This window comes from Bacillus rossius, chromosome 1 (assembly GCF_032445375.1).
Source record: "Bacillus rossius redtenbacheri isolate Brsri chromosome 1, Brsri_v3, whole genome shotgun sequence".
NCBI lineage: Eukaryota > Metazoa > Arthropoda > Insecta > Phasmatodea > Bacillidae > Bacillus > Bacillus rossius.
The window spans coordinates 14967317-14992289 of record NC_086330.1 but is presented as its reverse complement, the minus strand read 5'-3'; the positions used below and the strand labels follow the sequence as shown (position 1 = coordinate 14992289).

Genomic DNA, 24973 nt, shown 5'->3' with positions numbered 1-24973 from the left:
AAAAAAAACTAAATCGGTGAGATTCACATACAAAAAAACCTTTTCCACTTCTCCTCTCTCCCAAATTCGTCCCCCCCCCCCTTTTTTTTTTTGTTTGTCATCCCTGACCCAGACTGGGCGCACACAGAAAACAGAATCAGACACCACAGGATGCCGAGAGAAAGCGTAATGCCGTCTTCTGTCGCTTGTAACGACACAGGTTACCGCCCTTCCCACTTGTTAAATGGTTTAATATTAACGATTTATTATGTTTTCTCATATTCAGTACTATGGTTTGTTTCCTGGTGTGATTTAAACAACAGCTTTTTATTCCTTTTTTAGAAGTATTCCTGTGTTTGCCATATGTTTCATGATCGTAATTGACATTGTTTCATGCTTCTAACAATTTGCTTACTTTATATTAAATAATCCCTCCCCTAGGCGTTGTTTTTACAAATTTATATAATTACATTTTTGTGTGCTTTAAAGATTTTTTTAACGATGGCTTTTTTTTCTTCATAAACGAGCGTTAACGTAATTTTCTTTTGTAATTTTTTTTGCAATGATTCTTTGTTTGAACGAGCTGATGCAACAGTAGGCCGGTTGAGTACGAATGAGAGAGTCAGAAAGTTCAGTCAGTAACCGTGAGAAAGAACTCTGGAGTTAGAGGAAGTTCTGTTGCCATGCGCCATGATGGGCGGATATTTTTTTTCCGCGGTATTTTTGTGATTGGTTAAAAATGATGTCACCAGACTTCGTGAATTTTTTTTTTCTAGTTGTAATCTCTGTCGGAAAAAAAGCCTCGTTGCGAGGGGTAGGAGAGAGCTGTGCTGTGATTGGTAGAGACCTGTAAAATTCGCGGATTCATTTCGCGACAGGATAGAGTCCAAATACTTTTGACATTATTTTGCTTCAGTGATTGGGCCACAGTTTATCTGAAGGACTCTGGGCCAACGAAAAATCTTTAACAGAAGAATTAGCGAATACCGATCATTCCAGTCAACAGGTGTTACGACTCAGTCTTTGTTCCACAGCCCCAGGCTGCCCGATAAGGCACTTGCCGAAGTATAATAGGTCCCCACATAAGTAAACGGCCCAGGGTCCCCGCAAATACTAGGGTCGCCACTGACTCCCGGTGACGGCCTAACAACGCGAGGCAACAGAAAACTGAGAAGACTTGACTCGGGGTCAGTGTTGCCAGCCAAAGTACACACAATGCGGGTACACTCACCTCTACATTCGGATACTTTCGGGTGCAAGAAGTCCTCTATTCGGGTGTCATGCAGGTAGATACACAAAAAATAAAAGTATGAAAACAAAAAAAAAATTGTCTTATTTAATACAATTATAATATACACCGTTCTGTTAAATCCCATAATAGCGTTGAAAACATGAAATTTTATAGTTTAAATGCAATATTGGTTCTACTGCTACGAGCGCGTAGGATTTTAAAAAAGCGTCGTTGGATGTTTTTTTTTTTTTGGGGGGGGGGGGGATAATATAAATGTTGATTACTGCTATTCCAAACACGTGTGAAAATTTGTATTTTCATGTTAATGTTTGGTGTATAATTATTGTAAATATTAACTTTAAATTTGTGTTGTGCTTTGATAGTGTAGCCGAGACTGTTTTCATTGAGATTATATACCTGAACATGTCGCCACCCTATTGTTTACTTGATACTAGCTGCAATTTTATCCTGTGGTTCTCCGGAGGTTCTTAGGAATATAGCGTAGTCGAGGCAGTTACGGTCAGAGCAAAGACTGATTTGCACCCTAATTGGTATTCCATTCCAAGTGAATATTGTTAAATATTTTTTGACTGTTCATTTAACCCCCCCCCCCCCCCCCCCCCCACAATTACGGATACGTTTGCGTACCAGGGTACAGGCACGTTGATTTGGGTACGTGTACCCGGATTCGTGTACGTTTGGCAACACTGCTCCGAGTCACTGAACTTGCACGTAAATACTCCCGGAAAGGAATTCACCCACGCTGGCGCAACGAGAGATAGCGCGGTCTCTTGTTTAGCGTGGGTCGCTCGCTCTCCCACGGGGCTTGCAAGCGGACAGTCTGGGTTCTTGTTACCGGAAGCAGCACTTGGGTTACCACAACAATATCTTTCTACTGGCGTTCATGACGAGGGGAGGGGTGTAACTACAACTTCAACACCGCTACACCTGGTACACTGCCTTGACTGCTGAATTGTAATTATTACACTTACATGTCTATTGATTTACTGTGTATTGTTTGGTATTTGAAAATAATACTTTTATATGAATTAAAATGATTATACATTAAACTGTCGGAATATTTAACACAGTATTTTTGTTACGTTATTTATTCCTACACTCTTGAAATCAAATTGATGTCGTGATACTCATTCAAAGATGTGTGTATTCTATAAAACAAGTCTTTCCTGTACTGAATATATTAATCGATATGCGTCCAGCTATATACTAAGGAAATATGAATTAAATAATTTACTAGTGAGTATTCGCTCTAATTAAAGTAACATTAAAAACAGTCTTTAACTAGTCATTTATAAATAAATACACTACGGCATGGCTTCGTGACAAATTCTTTTATACTCGCGCATGCTCAGGACACTGAAGCCACCAGACGGTCTGCTCGCGAAGAAGTTGGAGCAGTCATTCATTGTTGTCGCCTCGTGTCTGGTGGCAGCAGTTTTGTGGCGCCGTGCGGTGCATGGAAGTCAACTACTATCAGACAAAATGTCGCGTCGCGTCGCGTCGCGTCGTGACGTGTCGTGTGCCTCATTCTGTGAGCACCCAGCGCTTAGAGTCTTCCCTAATCCTGACCCCTTCCCTAACAACTACACAAAGTTTTAGTTAGGTTAGAAAAAAATGTATGCGATGTCTTTCAGTACTCGCAGATGTGTAACATCTAACCTAGGTAACGAGCTAATTAATGTGTTCTCATATTGCAAATACACTTGCAATACGAAACTCAAAACACGAAATTTAACGTAGAATTCTTTAAAAAAAAAATGCCGAGCGTGATAACGATACGCAAATTGTGTTTTCAACTACATTACTTGACGCAAATCACACGTAGTTTCCGCACCCGCCGCTAGAATTCGCTGCCGGAGCAGCTACGTCGACTTATTTAATAATAATGTTTTACTAAATAATGAAATGGCTCCGATAAAAGTGAATAAACATGAAAAAAATACTAAACCCCGGTTTTGGACCTGATTCTCGACAAGGATTTTTTTTCTAATATTGCCCATAGTGTTAAAATTCATTCAAGAGTCAGTACCATAGTTTCCCTTTGGCTTTGTGAACTTTGATTCGTGCCATCCGCCACAGATGGCAGCACCGTGGGTTACAGATTTCCGTTCCGCGCGATATCTATCCCACTCACGGAATCACTCCTACCGAATGCCGTGAACCGAGGACCAAGACGCTACGTGTCAGAAAGACAACACGATCCCAGCTGCGACGAGGCTTGTTATTGGTTCGTCGCCAGCTTGACCCCGCCGACACCCGAACAGCTGAGCAGCTGTCGGGGCGGCGGGACCTCTCTTCATCGATGTCAGCTTCGCGAAGAGCTTCTACGTCATCGAGCCTCCCCCCCGCACACTCCACCCCCCCCCCCCCCCCCTTTACCCAAACAAGGCGACTCCTCAGAGTAACATTTTGTACAGATTGTATTTCGGCGCCCCTTCTCCACTAGCTGGCTCGCCCCTGGATATGCGTAATTTTATTTAACTTGTTTGTCAGCACAAAGAGACAAATAAAAACACGGAACATTTTTTTTATGCTGTACAGAATAATTATTACTGCCCACATTTCCAGAAGGTTGTCATCATACATTTCAGTATTTTTACTCATAAAGTTTGGTTTTGACTGTCAACAATGAAAATATAGTTCGTTATAACAGCTGAGCCCATATATTTTAATATCATCGATACTTTATAACAAAGAACAACTGTAAAACCATTTTTAAATTGTTTGCGTTCTAACCAACTATTCATAATACACCTTCGAGGGATGATAAATTCCACCAAAAAAAGTTTTATAGTTGCGGGTAAAAAAAAGGTCATTTTTAATCTACCAAAATGCCAGCATTGAAAAACATCCAACATTCGTAGAAAACGTAAATTTTCACAAATAAACATAACACTTTTGAATCCATCCTATGTCGCTGAATCCACCGTTTTTTAATTTTTAATTCAGAACATACGAATGTATTAAATTGGCAGAAATGCAGACTTGACAGTGACGGTAGCAAGGGAGGGGATGATATATCCCCACTCCTCAATCCCTCCCGGCAAAGAAGTAAGGGGAAAAATTTGCAAAATATCCCGGGCAGTATGTTATTTTGAATGGGGCAAGCCGAGCTGTGTTACAAAACCAGCAATTTCTGGCTATTTCTATGGGCCCATATTTCAGTGCGTTAGTGGCAATAGTAATTGTAAGGGTTTTTTTCTCATACAAATTTTCAAATTTTAATTTTTTTTTTTAACCCCCGCCCCCCAAATAAAATTCCTGTATCCACCACTGAGACTTGAAATACGAGGGTAATTCAAATATTAACAGGAATTTAGTGTTTACTCGACTCAAGTAGTGACGTGAGCGGGTAATCGGTTGCGGGAGATTGTAGAGGGGATGGCCAGGCATACGTCCCTCACACTCTCGTCCGTAATGTAGTGTCGCTGTGATAGCAGCAGCGTCAGTTGCGCAACAAGTTATCATTCCTTCTTCTCGCCAATGAAGGTGTGAAATCGAGTGAAATCGTGAAAAGACACCAAGCACAGTTCTGTGATGCTGCTCTGAGTAATACCCAAATGTACCTACGATGGGTCCGGAAGTCTCGAAATGGTCGTGATGCAGTGGAATGCCAAAGCCATTAACGGCGTCCGGCGACCTCTTGACCACCCACCATGCAGTCCAGACTCGTCCCCACGTGACCACCGTATGTTTGGTCCACTGAAGGAGGCACTAGGAGGGGGAAACACTTGAAGACGACGCTTCGGTCGAACAGTACGTGCGCAATTGACTTCTGGGGTAACAATCTTATTTTTCATGAAGGGATCAAAAAATCTTCCTAAACGATGGAGAATGTGTACTTCTGCTGAAGAAAACTATGTAGAAAACTAAGGCTTTTTATTTACGTAACTCAACAATAAAAATTGTATACATAATAATATTCCGGTTCGTATTTGAATGACCCTCGTACATCTATGCCAGTTTTACTCTGCTAATTGACCCATATATCTCTTGCTGAACGGCACAATGAAGCAGTTTGGCCCAACCATGTGCAGACCAGTCCACAGGATGAAAAGGCTCTGACCTCGATGTCGACCCCAATGAACCAATGAAACACACTGATGGGGCTTGAACTTTCGTCACGCTGTCAAAAGTTTCGTCTCCAACTATATTTGACAACAGAGTTGGAGGGATAATGGTGGGCGAAATACACCTTTCGGATTCCCTCCATTCAAATAAAGTTGGACATATCAATCCAAACAATTTTTTTAATACTGTCACAACTGTCAAAGTTTATGATTGGCTTGAGCTAATTAGTACTTTTCACTTTGATCTTAAAGTAAAAACATAATAATGAATCATAGTGCTGTATATATTTGAATTTTGTTATAATATTTTCACATTTATTGACTTTCAAATATTTGTTATTTTAAATCACAGTAATACTCGTTGCATAGTAAAAAAAAAAAAAGAGCAAATAATATTTTGCAATTTTTAAACGTTATAGATACATCTTATACTTTTTCAAGATGAATTACTTTACAGACGACGTTCAACTTACATGCTCGTTTTTTTTACATTTACAACCTCTTTAATTCTCCCAAGTGTCCTTCGCCATTTTAAAAACTCGTTGAGATGGAAACGTCGTGCCATTTCCATTTTCGCTGGGGCGCGATTCTGATTGGCTGATTACGTTAAAAAATACAAGATATTTTAAAAACCACCATTATATATTTAAAAAAAAATTGATAACTGAAGCCACCCAACTGAAATTTAAGCAACTCAATCAGAAGGTGCTGGTAGAGAAAGGGCCTTGAGACTGCCGGACGTGAGATGACGGTGACGGACTGTAAAAGCTTGTGGGTTGGGAGGGGGTAAGAGTGTCGCCACTCACCAGCTGAAGGGCCTTGTCCTTCTCCTCCAACTTGGCGTTGACCTGCCCCAACTGCTCCTGGGTCTGGTCCAGCTCGTTCTCGATGGTCTGGATCTTCTTCTGCAGGGAGCGGGCCTCCTCCTCGGCCTGCGAGCACGCAATACGGCCGTGGTCTGGCGCGTCCACACCCTCCTCTACCTGCTCTTCTACCACATACCTCCGCCTGCTGATCTACCACATACCTCCCCCTGCTGATCTACCACATACCTCCAACTACTGCTCTATCTTCCACTTACAGCCTCCTGCACTACCACACACCTCCACCTCCTCCTCTGCCACATAACCTCACTTCATCCTCTGCCACATACCTCCCCCTGCTGATCTACCACATATCTCCAACTACTGGTCTATCTTCCACTTACATCCACCTGCTCTACCACACACCTCCACCTCCTCCTCTGCCACATACCTCCCCCTGCTGATCTAACACATGTCTCCAACTACTGCTCTATCTTCCACTTACAGCCTCCTGCTGTACCACACACCTCCCCCTGCTTATCTACCACATACCTCCAACTACTGCTCTATCTTCCACTTACAGCCTCCTGCACTACCACACACCTCCACCTCCTCCTCTGCCACATAACCTCACTTCATCCTCTGCCACATACCTCCCCCTGCTGATCTACCACATATCTCCAACTACTGGTCTATCTTCCACTTGCAGCCTCCTGCTGTACCACACACCTCCCCCTGCTTATCTACCACATACCTCCAACTACTGGTCTATGTTCCACTTACAGCCTCCTGCTGTACCACTTGCCTCCACCTGCTGATATACCACATACCTCCAACTACTGCTCTATCTTCCACTTACATCCACCTCCACCTCCTCCTCTGCCACATAACCCCACCTCATCCTCTGCCACATTATCCCCCCTGCTGATCTACCTCATACCTATCCATCTCTATTTACCTCATACCTTTACCTCACTTCTTTTTTTATCGAACTTAATCGAATGGGTTCTCACACTGACTTCCACAAAGTATGCATAAGTAAGCTATACTGCAACCTGTAGCTTAAAAATCAGTCTCACATATCTTTTTTTTTTTTTTCATTTTTTTCGTTATTACTTTTACTTGAAAGCTATTTCTAAAATATTAACTTCATACCTCCCTTGCATTTGTTTTTCTGCCAGAAATATTTTAATGGATATTACACTAAGTGTTGAAAATATTGGTGGAAAAAACAACAAATGCAAGGGAGAAATCAAGTTAAAATAGCCCTTAAATAAAAAATAATGACGCAGAAATTAAAAAAAAATCAAACATGGAGTGTCTGCCTTAACGCTTGAAAAATACAAGACTGCAGAGACTAATCCCACTTAACTGCATGACAGAATCAAGCAATCGCTGTTGTTGCAATGACGTCCAAAGGTTTCAAACAACAATATGCCCGCATGAGCTTTTTCAACTGATTGGTTGAAAACTACGACTGTGCTGCACCAGCTACTACTATGTGTACAACCTGCACTTTGCGTCACCTAATCCCTTATATCCGGAGTAGAGATGTACAGGTGTAGTATTAGGTATGTTTTTGGGCGAAGGAAGTGAGTCAAAGAAACAGAAGGAAAAAAATGGTGTAGCAGTAAATATTGCGTATACCAACATGGCGGTAGTTTGTTTACATTTCTATTTTGTGTTTTTGGGTGCAGCAACACAGTGTATTTCTTGTTGGACGATGGGCATTCACGATAAGTGTAGTGTACGAGAGTATATTATTTTTGAGGATTTTTATAGTTTCAACTCTGTACAAGTACGACCTGGTACAACTGTCTAGTCAGCCAGTCTACTTACTGCATGAAGCCACTTTTTGTCCAACTGATAATCTGTGTCATGTTTGCGGGTCAGCTCAAAACATTGTGAAAATAGTTTTAAACTTTATAGGACTGTATTTTATGGAAGTGGCTGCGTTGAAATAAATTATAATTAAACATCCTCGGAGGTTTTCAGGCAATGTTTTGGGTGTTGCAATATGGCGATGGTATAGTTCTCAACTCCATGGTGAAAACGTTATGGTTACCATGGAGCTAGGAATTATCAGGAGACGCATGCTGCGACGTCTTTGAAGTCACTTTTTTTTTACCTTTCTATCGTCACATTGTCACGCCCAGAACATTGCAGAAATAGTGCTTGATGACGTCTGATGGTTAGTAAGTATGCGTGAGAATCTCTGCGTTAAACGCAGTCACTTCCAGTTATTTCAAACTGCTCTCACAATGGCACTTCAACCAATGTTTTTTTTTTTCACGTCTAACGAACATGGCGCAGACCATTATCTGAAGAGGAAAAAGTGTGTGTGAAGTCCATGAGCGTAAAAATTTGAAACTTCTTACTTATTATAATATTAGGTTTAGAAAATATAATTCTCTTTGTCTGAGGTCACAGATAAAAAAAAAAACATACATGCAAGTATGCGAGCAATAAATTATTATATCGCGCAAGTATGCAAGTATTAAAGTATGCAAAAGTGCAAGTTTTAAGTATGTAAGTGTGCAAGTGTACAAGTGTGCAGTACAAGTGTACAAATGTGCAAGTATGTAAGTGCGCAAGTGTGCAATTATGCAAGTATGCAAGTGTGCATGTGTGCAAAAGTTCAAGTTGTAAGTATTCAAGTGTGCAAAGTATACGAGTGTGCAAGTGTACAAGTGTGCAAGTGTACAAGTGTGCAAGTGTACAAGTGTACAAGTGTGCAAGTGTGCAAGTGTACAAGTGTGCAAGTGTGCAAGTGTACAAGTGTACAAGTGTGCAAGTGTACATGTATGCAAGTGTACATGTATGCAAGTGTGCAAGTGTACACGTATGCAAGTGTGCAAATGTGCAAGTTTTAAGTATGTAAGTATTCAAGTGTGCAAAGTGTGCAAAGTGTACAAGTGTGCAAGTGTACAAGTGTTCAAGTGTACACGTATGCAAGTATGTAAGTGTGCAATTGTGCAAGTATGCAAGTGTGTGTAAGTATGCAAGTGTGCAAGTGTGTCACGTACTTATTCCTCTCTTCTTCCGGTTCCCCCCACCAAGAATCTAACTATTCTCCTCGTGCGATCGGAATTTTCGTAACGCTCGAAAACCGTAGCCTCCTCAGCAAAGAAGTTTCACTTCAAAAAAAGGCTACACCTGGTTAGCATGTAATAACGCAGGGGAAGCCTAAGATGTACATCAAGTTCTGTCCCTGCCCGAACTCGCCCGAATATCCACCTTCGGCCAACCTCGGGTTTATTTATATATATTCATATTTCTCTGTTTATTTTAATGTAGCTATACTAACCTAACCAACCGTCCATAGTGTTTTAATGTAGCTAACCTAACCGACCACTTTTAATATTTGAATTCATTTTTCCTGCGCAAAAATAAAACAAATCCCGAGGTTGGCCGAAGGTGAATATTCGGGCGTGTTCGGACAGGGACAGAACTTGATGGACATCTTAGGCTTTTCAATAACGCAGGCGTGGCCACCACTACGGCCACGGAGGTTAGAAACGACCAAGGAGGTTTGCGACCTCCAACTCACCTTCTCCGCGCGCAGGTTGGCGTCCCTGGCTTGCTGCTCGCAGAGAAGGGCGCGGTCCATGGCGTTGTCCTTCTCCAGCTTCATCGCCTGCATCTTCTTCTTGATCGCGTCCATGTTGGCGGCTGGCTGCTGGCGCTACCTGCGGCAACACGGGGCAACACACGCTCAGAGGTGTATTCACAATTTAAAAAAAAAAAACATACAACACAGATCAGGCACCGACAAAGTGTGTCGAACCTTCTGGTTCACAACTACGCATAGTACAGTCCTGTGAATGGGTGATAGTTAGAGACCGGAATTAGCGGATTCATTTCGTGATAGGCTAAAATTCAAACATGTGAACAATTCTGCTGGTTCTGCTATTGGCTCGCAGTTTAACTGGATCTCTCTGGGCAAATGACAAGACTATTGACCAAAGAAGCCTCGAATCACAAGCTATCCAGTGGAGACGCCTCACAAGTTAGCACCCAATGAACACCCGTGTTTGCTTGAGAAATGCAGACGATAATGGAGGCTATCATAGAGGTCATTGAATCCGCGAATTTTTCAGGTCTCTACTGGTAACATTCTACGGATAGTTGCTGTCAACGTAACCGAGTAAAGAAAATTGAAATGACAGCAAATTGTTGTTTCAAGTACGTGCTGATGTCCAGAGGACCCGACAGGCCGTGTTCTGCTCGCTGCACTCGCGCGCACCGCCCGCAGTGCCCGCGAGGCAGTGTGCTCACGAGAGGAACGCGGTCGTGACCGGAATGAGAAACACCCGCCACTGCGTGATCCGCCTAGCCGACGGCCCGCGAGCACTCACAGGGCGAGGCCTCAAGACGTCTGCACGCATCCGACACCAGGGACAGACAACATAGTTGCGAGTGGGGAAGGGAGGGTCCACGCTGTCGCGTTTACGAATTGGTTCGATGCTTGCTACACTGTAAAGTCACGTCCCGTATTTTCCTTCACGTAAAAGATCGCATTGGTTGTGAGACCTGCAAAACTCGCCTTTTTGTTTGAAGACAGGTATAGACTGTATACCATTATACGTTTCAACAGCAATTTTATGGGGTCATCGCGTCATCGTTTAAGACCGGGAAACTTTGCAGATTCAAGACGCGATAGGTTAAAATTCAAATATTTATATCTTTGAAAGGTTTTTCCTATTTAGTAACAGTTTATTTGGTTGCATTTGGGCCAATGAGAATTGGTCAACCAATGCTTAGAGACCTGAAAAATTCGCGGATTCATTTCGTGAAATGCTACAATTCAAATAATTATACCTTAGCGCTGCTTCTGCCATTGGTCCACTGTTAATCTGGGGTAATGAGGGTCAATTAGAGACCCTCACTCGTGGAAGTGTCGAATCACAGGCCACCCAGTCGAGACGACTCACAAGTCAGCAGCCAATGAACAGTTTGCATTCGCCCGAGTGTGTAGAGGATAGTGGAGTCTATCCTGGAGGTCGTTGTAACCCGCGAATTTTTCCGGTCTCTAGTTATCACGTCCAAAAAAAAATTATGATAGTTAAAACATTTAGAAATAGACGGGGCTGGGTTCAGGGGGCCACGCATTGAAACCAGCAGATCCAGCTGTTTTGGAGCTCGGCTGACTGCACAAGGGGTCTGGCACACATGGTTGACCATGTACGGGGACGCGTGAGCGCGATGCGACAAGCGGGCGTGAGGCAACCACGGCCGGGAGGTCGCGGACCCGTGAAGCGCGCCCTCTGTCCCCAGGAGGTCGGGTCGTCCAGACGCCCGGCTGGCTGCACGCCTGCCACGTGGCCCCATTAGAACCCGAGCGCCGAGCACGTCGCGGCCGTATCGGGGCGCGCCGTGACGTCATTCCCCCAAGCCCCCGCCTGGTCCCTGGTCAACGGTACACGACGAGAGAGACGGCCGCTGGATTCCAAGGGTTCGGCGACCCGCACAGTGAAAGTTAACTTGCAGCAGAAGCAAGGAAGCGGTAAGGCCGGTGAGACGGCTATGCATTTCTGCACCGCAGCGCCTTTTTTATATATACATACCGCATTTCTTATGGCTAGAGACCGGAAAAATTCGCGGATTCATTTCGTGATAGGCTAAAATTCAAACATGTGAACAATTCTGCTGGTTCTGCTATTGGCTCGCAGTTTAACTGGAGCTCTCTGGGCAAATGACATAGACGATTGACCAAAGAAGCCTCGAATCACAAGCTACCCAGTGGAGACGCCTCACAAGTTAGCACCCAATGAACACGCGTGTTTGCTTGGGAAAAGCAGAGGATAATGGAGGCTATCCTAGAGGTCATTGAATCCGCGAATTTTTCAGGTCTCTACTTATGGCCAGTTGCGCCATTCTGCTATTCTATCCGCGATCCAATGATCTTGACCCAAGAATGATACAAGTATCATTCATTCCTCTAAACGTTACGCCAAAACATACTGCGACAAAATACTCTATAGAGACTAGTACCGGACAGCTCCATACCTACAATATTCGTATGTACTATCAACCCAGGCGAGAGTGTGAAAAATCAACCTGGAGGCAAGAGGTGTAACTACAAAATATTTTTTTTGGATAAATTGTTAAATTATATATAATATTATCTGGTGTCAAACATATTTACTTTTTTTTAAAAACTTTAAGAGCTGGAGGTTTATAATGCCCATAAATCTGTACGATGATCAAAAAAAATGTTTCCCCAAGAGAAAATAAATTTATTTAGTTTGTTATGATGTTGGTACCACATGTATTAAACAGATACATTTTCGTACTGGGAATACTGTTTGCCATCTAACGGACTGACGCTACAGTGCCACCAGGTTTTCGTACAAAATTCTTCGAGCTGTCTGGCTCATCACAAGCCTCTTTGCCTCTACGCGCCAGGCCCCGAACTGGCGTGGAGTCTTCATGTAATAACCATCATCACTTTTGCTGGTTACAGCGCTTCTCTATGCCATTTACAAAACTGTGTGTAGAATTTTTCATACCTAGAAACGTAAGCCGGGAACGTAAGCCTGGAACGTAGGCGAAAACACCTGTTTTAGGCTTTTTTTTCCCTTCAATTTCCAATAAATACACGGTGAACACGAATCCAGGAAACGAAACTTGTATAGACAAGTGCTATTCGTAGGGACCGGAAAAATTCGCGGGTTCAATGACCTGTAGGATGATCCCCATAGTTCTACGTACACTCGGTCAAATGTCACCCACTCATTGGCTGCTGTCTTGTGAGACGTCCCAACGTAGCAACCTGTGATTCGATACAGCTTTAGTTGGGTGTTTCTCATTGGCTCAGAGTAGAGACCGGAAAAATTCGCGGATTCATTCGGTGATAGGCTAGAAGTCAAATACATATATCTTTTAGATGATTTTTCTATTGGCTTACGAATTTCAACCAATTATAAACCCTCAACCAAAGAAGGATCGAATCACAGACAAACCAGCTGAGACGACTTACAAGTCAGCAGCCAATGAACAGGCTTTATTTGCCTGCGTGTACAGGGGAATGTGCAGTCTATCCTGAAGGCCATTTAAACCGCGAATTTTTCCGGTCTCTAGCTCAGAGTCATTCAGGTGAGTTGTGAGCCAATAGCAGAGGCAGCACTGAGATATAACTATTTGTATTTTAGCCTATCGCGAAATGAACTCGCGAATTTTTCCGGTCTCTAGCTATTCGTAATCAAATACATTCAAGAAATGTTGAAGCGGTTTGTGAATGGCGCGTTAACACCCTGAGCTCTGCAAGCCGTTGAGCGGCCCAGCCAATAAGGTTCTCGCGAAACAGTGAGCTCATCATTGTGACACACGTCACTACGAGACTCCAATTGGTGGCCCTAATCTCCTGTGTCGAAGGACTAAGATAAAGGTTCTGATGCTAATCACTGCAGTGTCTCAAGATTTCGTACCACAAACAACATTTTAGCCTACGACACTCGTGTTAACGTAACACTTTTTTTTTATTGTGTTTGGTTTCCTTTCAGTGAAGGACCTTCAAACAAAACAAAAAAAAAAAAATACTAACCTTGGTAGATCGAAACAAGTGTAACACATAAGCTATATTAAAGCAGAATATTGCGCAATATTCGATTGGAACTACGTGTCAAGACGCGATTCCTAAATTTCCATATCATCTGAAATGCAGTTTAAGTAAAAAAAATGTGTTTCTATAAAACTCAATAAAGCAAAAAAAAATTGGTTGTCTGTAAAGTCGGTTTACGGACGATAGTTTAACACGACAACGTCATAACAAAACATTGATGAAATTATTGCATACTTTTATGAATAAAATTGAATCATTTTTATTGAATTATCATTATTTTATATGGATACAAAGAAGGGGTGAAATGAAATCTACAATTAAAATGATAAATTTACTTTTATTTGCTTTCATTAATTCAAATATGTTTATTACTTTAACGAACAGATTATTTTAACTATAACTTTTATACATGTTTGCTATTTAACTTCTTCCAATCTGTGTTATTCTGTTAAGGATAGGACGATGATAGGAAAAGTAGGAAACGAATGGGAGTGTTTCAAGTTTAATGTGCCTCGAAAAAGTCAAATCGATGGTTGTTCCAATCGAGTGGAAGAGAGATAGATGCGGCGCAAGCGTACAATGAGCGTAACTGGACACAGCGTAACGGGACAATTTGTGTAACGGGACACTTTTTCGTGCGTGCAGCCGATTTTCAAAAACGTCAAGACGTCAAAAACTAAAAATAAATGAATAAATTACAATCAACATTCGGAAACATAGACGTGCCACTCTGAAACTTGGGCAGTCGTGTAAACCACGCGTGTTCTGAAGTCAGACGCGCTGTGAGACAGCGAAGGTTTGATAATTAGGGGGAAAGGAGGGAGTGAGGAAAGAGGTCATGGTGGGCGAGTGGTTTAGATGATTCACCTTCTACACAAGCGATCCGAATTAGATTCCCGAAGGAGTCGAGTTTGAGTGAGGGGGGAGGGGGAACGTGGTGGTCATTACCGTGACACTGGGTGTTTTCTCGGGGTACTTCCCACCTCCACCTTCTTCAGTTCATGAGGAGATTCATCATTCTGATGACCCGATGTCGACGATGTCGAACATAGTTGGACAAGTTTTATTTTTTTTCTCCTAACCTAACTTAAATGAAGTGTATTTGTTTGGAAGGCGTATGGGTTAGGGAAGACTCCAAGTGCGTCCCAGGCCGAAGCCTATCCTCCTAGACATGTTAGGTTTCAGCCACGTATGGAGGGTAGCATGCATCACGTGCTGAGAGGGGATTGGCCAGCCACAGCAGCAATTGTTGCCATGCTTAACTAGAGACCGGGAAAATTCGCGGATTCAATTCGTGACATGTTACAATTCAAATAATTATACCTTAGTGCTGCTTCTGCCACTGGTTCATGTTAATCTTGAGTAATGAGGGCCAATTAGAGACCCTCACTCATAGAAGTGTCGAATCATAGGGTACCCAATCGAGACGACTCACAAGTCAATAGCCAATGAACAGTTGGCATTTGCCCGAGTGTGTAGAGGATAGTGGAGTCTATCCTGGAGGTCACTGAACCCGCGAATTTTTCAGGTCTCTACTTATTACTTCACGCGGACGACTTGCAGCTGTCAACGATAATCACACCATAGCTCAAAAGTGTTAAAAGACTTCAAAAAGTAGCATAAACTAAGTCCTACGCCGCATCAAACAAGAAAAAAAAAAATTTTTAGCCATGAAGTTTTATTGCAAAGCAGTATCAAAATATGTATTTAAAATCGGAAGAAAGCGAGGCGTAAAGTGCATTGCTAGACAAAGGAGGATGGTCAGTAAGAAGAGTTGGTAGGGGTAGAAAAGTTTTCCGATCACGCCTGGGGACTGGAGTTTGGACCTTGCAGTCAGTATCAGAGCTCCCCCTTGAACAATGTATATATGTATGTATAAATTTTTCTACTAATTCCTTATAATTTATCAAACTTACTTAAGTAACATTTTACTTCAGTGTTGTAGACAACAGGACTTTTTGAACTAAAAATAAGATGTACCGAATATTTATATTTTAAATCTACTAAAATTATATCAGAAAATGTAATTGGACCTCTCCCTTGACCGCCATTCTGGATCCGCCCTCGATCGCGCAAAAAAAGTTTTTAATCTGAAGCTACCTGGCAATTTAGTCAAATCTTGAAGTTCACTGAACACGCCGAACTTTTTTTTTTTTTTTTCACTCTCTTTGTAATTTTGTTTGTAATATTATGTGGGTTAACGACACAGCGTACGCTATTGCTGGAAACTGAAGTGTACGAGACATTTCATACAGCATGTCCCATTGACAGAGACCGGAAAAATTCGCGGATTCATTTCGTGATAAGCTAAAATTCAAACATGTGAACAATTCTGCTGGTTCTGCTATTGGCTCGCAGTTTAAACTGGATCTCTCTGGGCAAATGACAGACCATTGACCAAAGAAGCGTCGAATCACAAGCTACCCAGTGGAGACGCCTCACAAGTTAGCACCCAATGAACACGCGTGTTTGCTTGAGAAATGCAGAGGATAATGGAGGCTATCCTAGAGGTCATTGAATCCGCGAATTTTTTCAGATCTGAACCCATTAAAGAACGTCCCAGTCATGAAATATAATAGTATCAGTAGGGGCAGGCATTTTTCGCGAAAAGGTCTTAACACTTATTAGACTGCAACAGGTATACCCGCACCTGTGGTTTCTTCCTTGTGATTGGCGGCCGTCTGCGAGAGAAGTCGTTGCCCTATTTGACCGAGCCACTCAGGACGCGTCAACTTCCACACTGAATCACTGTGATTGGTGTTGTTACAATCGATATGTAGGTACCTGTGAGAAACTCACCCAATCACGAAACACCCAGACGGTGCTAAAGTGCTTTAACTAGAGACCCGGGAAATTCGCGGGTTCACTGACCTCCAGGATATACTCCAATATCCTCTACACACTCGGGCAAATGCCAACTGTTCATTGGCTGCTGACTTGTGATTCGTCTCGACTGGGTGGCCTGTGATTCGACACTTCTATGAGTGAGGGTCTCTAATTGGCCCTCAGTCCTCCAGATTAACAGTGAACCAATGGCAGAAGCAGCACTAAAGTATAGTTATTTGAATTTTAGCATAACACGAAATTAACCCGCGAATTTTCCGGGTCTCTAGCTTTAACTTTCATCTAGTCTCGAAATCTTTTCGCGAAATCTTCATGCCCCTAAGTATCAGCAGTACCTAAGCGTTGTGTTGTGTTGGTTCAAGGTCACAATCGAAAGAGTGACTCAAGACAGTGTTAGACGGGCGCGTGCGCGAATAACTGCTCTGTGGTTTCCTCGGGCGTGGCTGGCGAGGAGGCGTGCCTCAGCCATGAGGCGGCCGCCCCATGGGGCTGAGGCGGGCCGTCGCAACGCCACGCGAGGAACCTTGGGAGCTCCGCGGGGGCCGAAGGACGCGCGAGTCGAGAAGGGAACCGCCCGGCTATATAAGGAGTTGTGTGAGTCAACTGCCTCGGCGAGCCTCCAGCGAGGCCTCCGACTCTCGCCCGCCGCTGACCCACATGCGCGGGGCGCGTCGGCGCCTCTGCCTGTCCCAGCGGTCCCAGCGCGGGTCGTCTCCGCGGGGTCGTTACCACGACGCCGAAATACATTAACGCCGAAAAATGTCATTGCAGGACTGCCACAAAGATTAGGTTAGGTTAGGTTAGGTTAGGTTAGGTTAGGTTAGGTTAGGTTAGGTTAGGTTAGGTAAGGTTAGGTTAAGTTAGGCTAGGTTAGGCTAGCCTAGGTTAGGTTAGGTTCTGGTATTTCGGCGTTAATATACATTTAAGAAACACACACATTCATTCAATGTTGTTTTTCATTTTGCTCCTGTGCCCCCCCCCCCCCCCTCCCCGCAACAACATTTTTGCGTTACTGTATTTCGGCGTCGTGGTACACAGCAGTTTTCTAGCTGTCGGCGTTGCGGTCAATTTGGCATTCGGCGTTATGGTATTCGGCGTTTTTGTACGTTCGGCGTTGTGGTAACGACCCGTCGTCTCCGTGCTGGCTGAGGCCGGCCTCAACACACCCTACCCACTCTCCACCACTAAGCTGCAGCACACGTCCGCGACAACACGCCACGAGAGACTGCACAGTTGCCACGGAAATATTTTGCAAAACTACTTAGAAAGATGTAATAATGTCCACTGGCTTTCACGGCCGTTGTCTGAAGTACCTTGGCTTCTGGGTTGTAGCCGTGTCCTCGGCGAATAATTCACCGACGTTTCGGTCGAATTTGCAGTCGCCATCATCAGGCAGCAGTTATCTACAGTAGGTAAACTGCTCCCCGATGATGGCGACTGCAATGTCGACCGAAACGTCTGTGAATTATTGCCCAACCCAGAAGCCAAGCTACTTTGGAAAGATATAGTAACTTAATAAACCACACAGCTATGTTTATTTTTTGCATACATGAAAAACGTTCTTCGAGACACAGATGCTTAGTGTTCGTATTAAATACTTCATCATTTTCAATAATTCAATAAACCAATTGTTTATTTCCAACAAAAAAAAGTCCATACCAGCTTCAGGAATAAAATACAGACCATAAGTATAACAAAAAGTTAGAATCCGATTTAGGAAGGTCTAACGGTCTTCCCCATCCGACTTGCCGACTTAGGACAGACCCCCGTCCACTTTCCTTCCCAGATCGGATAAGTGTGTAGCGCAGTCAAACGTCGGTTCTGATTGGTTATTTTTTTTTCTTTTTAACGGACTGCAAGTTTTTGATCGAGTTTCGAAAAATGTTATATCATGTATTTCTATAAATGGCGTTACCATTCTTTGCAATTCATTCGTAAAAAAAAATTCGAAAATCGTCCGAGTTCAATTGCTTCAACAATATCGAATGGGTAAAATTCTTTCTTTCCTTTTTCCACTTTTTTTTTTGCCCAAAATTTCCTTTCTGATGGGGACTTTTTCAAGGAACAACAATGTTGTAACAGCAACCCCAATTTTTTTTCTCGACAAAAACGGTGTCATTACAAGGGTGTGATCAGGACAGGGGTCGCAGTGGCACTGACTGATGACGAGATCGGAAGAAATAAATTGTAGTGTGTGCATAACGATCTACTTTCCTGAATTGGAGATCGCATCTGAATTGTAAGGTGTGCAGGAGCCTTAGCTCGACTCAATCCATCTCTTTGCTTTCACCTTAAACTGCCCCGTTTCAACGCCAAGTGAAGGAACATGGGTTTGTGTAACCAGAGGCGACGGGCAGACGTCACAGCGCGCAAGGGAAATGCCCGCCGCCTGCGTCGCCTGCCTTCACAAACAACATTCCTGCGGCGGCGGCGCATTCCATTCCGGCTGCTCAACTGGCTCGTCCTTATCGCCCGGCGCTCGCCGATACCCCGGGCTCTACAAGTCCCGAGAGGTGAGCCCTGCAGGTCCCGAGAGATCGAGATGGGCCCTGCAGTTCCTGGGAGGCGGGCCCTGCAAGTCCCGAGAGACGGGCCCTGCAAGTCCTATCAATAGCAGAAGCAACACAAAGGTATACTTATTTAAATTTTACATTGTCACGAAATGAATCCGATGAAATTTTCCGATCCCTATCTCTTGTCAGTTTCCGGCTGTCACCATTTTTACTTTCCAGATGAATCGAATGAGATTGTGTCATTCGAATATTATTATTATTTTTTTTTTCGGGAGTGTCAAAACTACCTTGTGGCTTGATTAGAACTCTTTCACGTACACAGAGTGGGTACTAACTTCGGCTGCAGAATCGCCTCGACAAAATAGGTTGAAAACATCCATGCAACCTGTGGTCTAAAGTCTGGTATACGTTTTTGAAGTTGGGGTTTAACAACATTTTAACTTTAAATGATAGAGAAAGTATTTAAGATTGAACACGCGGAGCTAGCGTCTATATATATATATATATATATATATATATATATATATATATATATATTCAGAATGAACGAAGTTCTACTACAACCACCGTGAAGATTGTCGCTGTCGCAAAATTAATTCACTGAAATAGTTGGGGGGGGGGGGGGGGTGACGTCACAAGAGCGTGTGAGACTCGAAACTGCGATCCGCTAGAGACCGGAAAAATTCGCGGATTCATTTCGTGATAGGCTAAAATTCAAACATGTGAACAATTCTGCTGGTTCTGCTATTGGCTCGCAGGTTAACTGGATCTCTCTGGGCAAATGACAGACTATTGACCAAAGAAGCCTCTAATCACAAGCTACCCAGTGGAGACGCCTCACAAGTTAGCACCCAATGAACACGCGTGTTTGCTTGAGAAATGCAGAGGATAATGCAGGCTATCCTAGAGGTCATTGAATCCGCGAATTTTTCAGGTCTCTAGCCGATCCCCCTTCCAGGGACAGAAGAAAGACATGCCCGACCGCTGGACCGCAGAGGCCGGCCGCAAGAAGTGTTGGCGTCAATCCAAAGATGTCGTTGCCATCGGCCTTTCACCCACCCCCCTCCCTTTTCTTCAAGCGGGGAGACGGAGCAGTGCGGTATGCACCACGTGGTGCGGTCGCGCCTACCGGCATGCATAGCGGCGTTAGCGGCAACATCCCAGACGTCGCGTCGGTGCGCGACACACGCGATGTCCCGAGCGACACACGCGATGCCTCGCGACGGCTCGACGGGGCAGGGATCCGGCCAGTAGTTGGTTGAGGAGGTGCCTCCCATTTCAGATCATGATTTTATATTTATATTAATCACTGATCAACTTTTTTTTTTACTTTTTGACGTGATAACGTCTTATAAATCGATGAACGCACGGCTGCAGGAACGAAAAAAACGTGACTCATTGTCACGTTCCGCTTGAGCCGAGCGTGCAAGAACCGGCCAACCACCGTGCGAGACAATCTTCTATAATATGAAAGAGGCTGAGGCGGGCGTTTTTACTAATTTTTCGTGATTATGTTTAAACAAATTATTTAAATTAAATTTGCGAAAACTGTAAATAATTTTTGAAAATTAAAAAGTATGCAATTTTTCTTCAATGTTTTCTTATGAGTGATTACAAAACGTTTGTACATACACCTTTGCTGATGTCCACCGCGAAACCTCAAACGAACTGTCATCAGTCTGTGCCTGAAGACGACAGCTGATGTCATTTCCCGAAAACATGTCGCATCTGTTCTGCCAACTGTGTTTGTTCAGCCTCATCGCTGGGTTCGCCCGTACGACTCTTGTGTTGTCGTTGTATTTTCCCAATTATCTGTTTAGTATCCTCGTTGGGGTTCGTCTGTTTGTCGCTATGTTGTATTTTATGTGTGTCCTCATATTCTTTTTTTCCGTTCTTGAGGTTTCTATACGACATACAATTTAATGAAACAGCAAAATACCGTTTTAATTCACCATTCTACATTGCAAGAACCATTTAAAAAAAAATTGTATTTACTTGTTATCCCACAGAACAAGACATAAATAAACTGTGAAAGAAATGCAATATTTAATTCATACGTGTCTTGTCCTGGGTTAGCTTACTTATAAACGGATATCTGGCACTCACAATGAGTGGAGTCGGACATACTGGACTACAGCCATTATTAGAGACCTGTAAAATACGCGGATTTATTTCGCGATAGGATAGAGTCCAAATACTTTTGACATTATTTTGCTTCAGTGATTGGGTCACAGTTTATCTTAAGGACTTGGGCCAATGAAAAATCTTTAACAGAAGAATTAGCGAATCACGATCATTCCCGTCAACTGTTACGAGTCGGTAACCAATCAGCAGATGTAATTTGCACGAGTGCGTAGAGGATCATGGAGTTTATCCTTTAGGGATTTGAAATCGCGAATTTTACAGGTCTCTAGACATCATTAAAACCTAGGGTTCAATTCCGAGACCTCGTTCGTGCATATTTGGTTGTTTTTTGCTCCTCGGGTTTTACCCAAAATAGTTTTAAGATAGCGGAGTTAGTTATAGCGACAATCGCTGCCGTGGCTGGCCAATCCCCGAACAAAGCACATGATGCATGCGACCCTATCCCTGCATGGCTAATCCCAGCAAGACTAGGCTTACATACTTAGGTCTGAGACGCACATACACCTAGGTATCTCTCTAATCCGGACCCATCCTACAAATACATTTAGTTTTCAGTTAGGTAAGGAAAAAAAAATTATATGAACCTTAGACTGCCCTCAATAGTCCATGACGCCACAGCGCAGTGACGCGGCAGTCTGGCAACAGCGCGCATGCGCGGGAGAAGAACGCCTCGCCTCTGCTGGTCTGCTGTTATCACCGCGTCTCCCTCCGCCCTTGTTTGACCGCGATAAGGTCCAGGGGCCCAAGGCGGCAGACGCTGACGTCATAGCCCGGGCGGTCCTCGCAGGGTTGCCAACATAGTCGTTCTACAACTAAACGTGTTTTTTCCGAATAACGTTTTGGTTGAACAGAAAACAATTTAGCTGCTGGTGCGAAATACAGTACACGGAGTGTCACGGAACTCAACGTCAAGCTGGGAACAGTTGTTGGGTCAATTAATTAAATTCTGATTTTTAAAAATCCAAAATTTAAAAAAAAATTACACCATAGTTAATGAGTTCTAGGCATTTTTTCGACCCTTAAAATCCCCATCCTGTACCAAATTATTAGATATAGTGACTATAATTTTTTGTTAACCTATCATAAATAACCCAAAAATAGAAAACAATTCGAAATAAAATAAAACATCTTATACATGTTGAGGATTCTCAGCATGATTTACACGGAAAAAGTGTTAGTAGGACTATTTTGAATATTCATATCATTTTTTTTAAATACTATGCTAAATTAAGAAGTTATTTGCTTCAATGAACAATATTTTCAAATAACTTGCCAACCCAGCAAAGTAATTTTTTTTTTACATTGTGAACATTCAAAGTTACTCGAGAAAACATTTTTTCCGCACAAGTCGTGCAAAAATTCCCCCCCCCCCCCCCCCCCCCCCTTTTCACAACCCAACGTATAGCATGCTTGATTTTATTTTGAATTGTAATCAATATTAGGATTATTCACGATTGCGTAAAAACAATGTTTAGTCAAAGAAACTAATAATTTGTAGCAGGGTGGGGATTTTAAAACTCTGGGGAAAAAATGCGTTTTAACTCAAAAACGATAGTTTTTTATTTTGTTTTTTTAGATTCAGAACCGTGATTAATTTGCCTATCAACTGCTCGCTTGACGCCGAGTTCTGGGACAATCTGTATATCTATGCTAATATTATATTTAAAAAGTTGCGTTTGTTTTGTTTGTTTGTGAAAAGTCAACTCGAAAACTACTAGACCGATTTAAAACATTCTTAAACGGTTATAAAGCTATATTATTTCACAAAAACATAAGCTGTGTTATTTTTATTTATGCACTGTAAATAAAAAGTTTTCCCAGAGTAAAGAATCTCCACAGCAATGTCCGCTATGTTTTCTCATCCCCGCACTGTTCATGACAGCAGGCCGAGAGGTCAGCGCGAAGAACATCGATATGTTGCTTGGAAAATGCGCGCAATCGAATGCAATATCGATGGGTCGGACTCTTCACATTAATGTAGCTATTTGCTATAGTTAAGAGACCTGAAAAATTCGCGGATTCAATGACCTCTAGGATAGCCTCCATTATCCTCTGGATTTCTCAAGCAAACACGCGTGTTCATTGGGTGCTAACTTGTGAGGCGTCTCCACTGGGTAGCTTGTGATTCGACGCTTCTTTGGTCAATAGTCTGTCATTTGCCCAGAGAGATCCAGTTAAACTGCGAGCCAATAGCAGAACCAGCAGAATTGTTCACTTGTTTGAATTTTAGCCTATCACGAAATGAATCCGCGAATTTTTCCGGTCTCTAGCTATAGTGAGTCTTTAAAGAAAAACTTTCTCTGCTAAGCCGGTTATCACAGATAGTTGCTTATAAATTCTGTCTAGTTGCCTTTGTGAAATTACTGGCATGTGTCAGGTAGCTGCGGAGATGAAAGAAAGTTGGGGAGAGTGTGCGTGTTTGTGTGTGTGTTTGAATTAAGTATTTTCACTTAAATTAATGACTAGAGGCACGGAAATTTCGCAGATTCATTTAGTCGCAAGCTAGAATGCAAACCTCCACACTGTCGCACTGTGTTCATGATTGGACCGCAGTTATCTGGACACGCCCCTCTACGACCGTGAGCCAACGATGTCCAGCTAGGAGAGAAGTAAGCGAATCAGGTAGTGCCAAATAACCAGGATAAAAATGTTCTCGCTAAGAAATCAACCAATGGGAAAGTAAACATGGGTCGAGCACACCTATAACTTTGAATTCTATCCTGAGGCCAGAGGAATCCGCGAAATTTCCGGGACTCTATTAATGACTGCAAAAGAGAAAGAGAATAGATCAAAACATAAGATTTTATGGTAGCAGTTGATCAAGATTAAGTGATGAATAACTGGTGAAATTTGGAAAAAAATAAAAGGGGGGGGGGGACAAGAGAATACACTTACTGTGTTAATGAAAAGTATTTAATTTCAATAGGGGTGTTGCAAGTCAGCGACTAGAGTTACTAGTATTAATTTTATTGTGAGTTAGCGAAATATCAATACAAAAAAAAGTTTTTAAAGATTACGTAAGATAATGTATAGGAAAAATATGGTAAAACAGAATTCGAATTATTTCCGATTCGAATTTTTTTTATAAACAAAGTTTCTGATTGTATTTTATTTTCTACACTGTTGGCAGACCTGGTGCAGGATGAGGTGTTTGTTGCCACAACGGAAGGTTGTATTCAGGAACCAGTCACATTCACGATGTATGATTTTGAACTGTTTGTTTCAGAAACACGAGTAAGATATCGACGAAGATTCTGTACACCACTGGGTAGGAAAGTTTTCTGGTTGACGCACATTTTCTGATTTGTACTTTTCGGCAATATTAAATTACTCAAATCAGCCAACATTACCGCAATGACTTAATTTCTTTCCATTAACTAACTCAACTGTTCTCAGATTATTACACTTCTTTTGGTGTCCATTCTGTTTAAAGAGCGTTTACTGCTCGGTCTAGCGTGCGTTCAATGAAGCGAGCTAATTTTACTGTTGGGTCATCGATGATATGACTGTATTGTAAAAAAAATCATAAAGTGACAAAATAAACAACACGTTATGTAGGGTGGAGAGAGTGGAACAGATAAGCATCGAGCAGAAATGCGAAGTAAATACCTAAACTTCTTCCCAAACAAATATTGCATAGCTTGAATGTTATTTCTTAACTACCACCCCCTCCCTCACTCCCTTCCTTCAAGTATTACGACAGCAGCACGATAACCTTTCATCCCGAGTTCAAGTACTGTTTGGGTTTGGGAGTATCTCTGAGATGACATTCTCTGAAAAATACTTTTTTTTTAAGTGAAAAC

General features: G+C 42.7%; 1 protein-coding gene across 17 annotated transcripts in view; it reads right to left on the bottom strand.

Annotated features, from left to right (window-relative positions):
- The window catches only part of LOC134528633 (tropomyosin), a 117603-nt gene that overhangs the window by 62236 nt on the left and 30394 nt on the right, over positions 1-24973 (bottom strand). For all 17 annotated transcript variants that reach the window (XM_063362407.1, XM_063362414.1, XM_063362405.1 and 14 more), the window contains exons 2-3: positions 9655-9793; positions 6108-6233 (exon numbers count right to left, since the gene is read on the bottom strand). In XM_063362407.1, the coding sequence (XP_063218477.1) occupies positions 6108-6233; positions 9655-9768 (240 nt within the window). In that variant the 5' untranslated portion in view covers positions 9769-9793. The remainder of the gene's footprint in view (positions 1-6107; positions 6234-9654; positions 9794-24973) is intronic.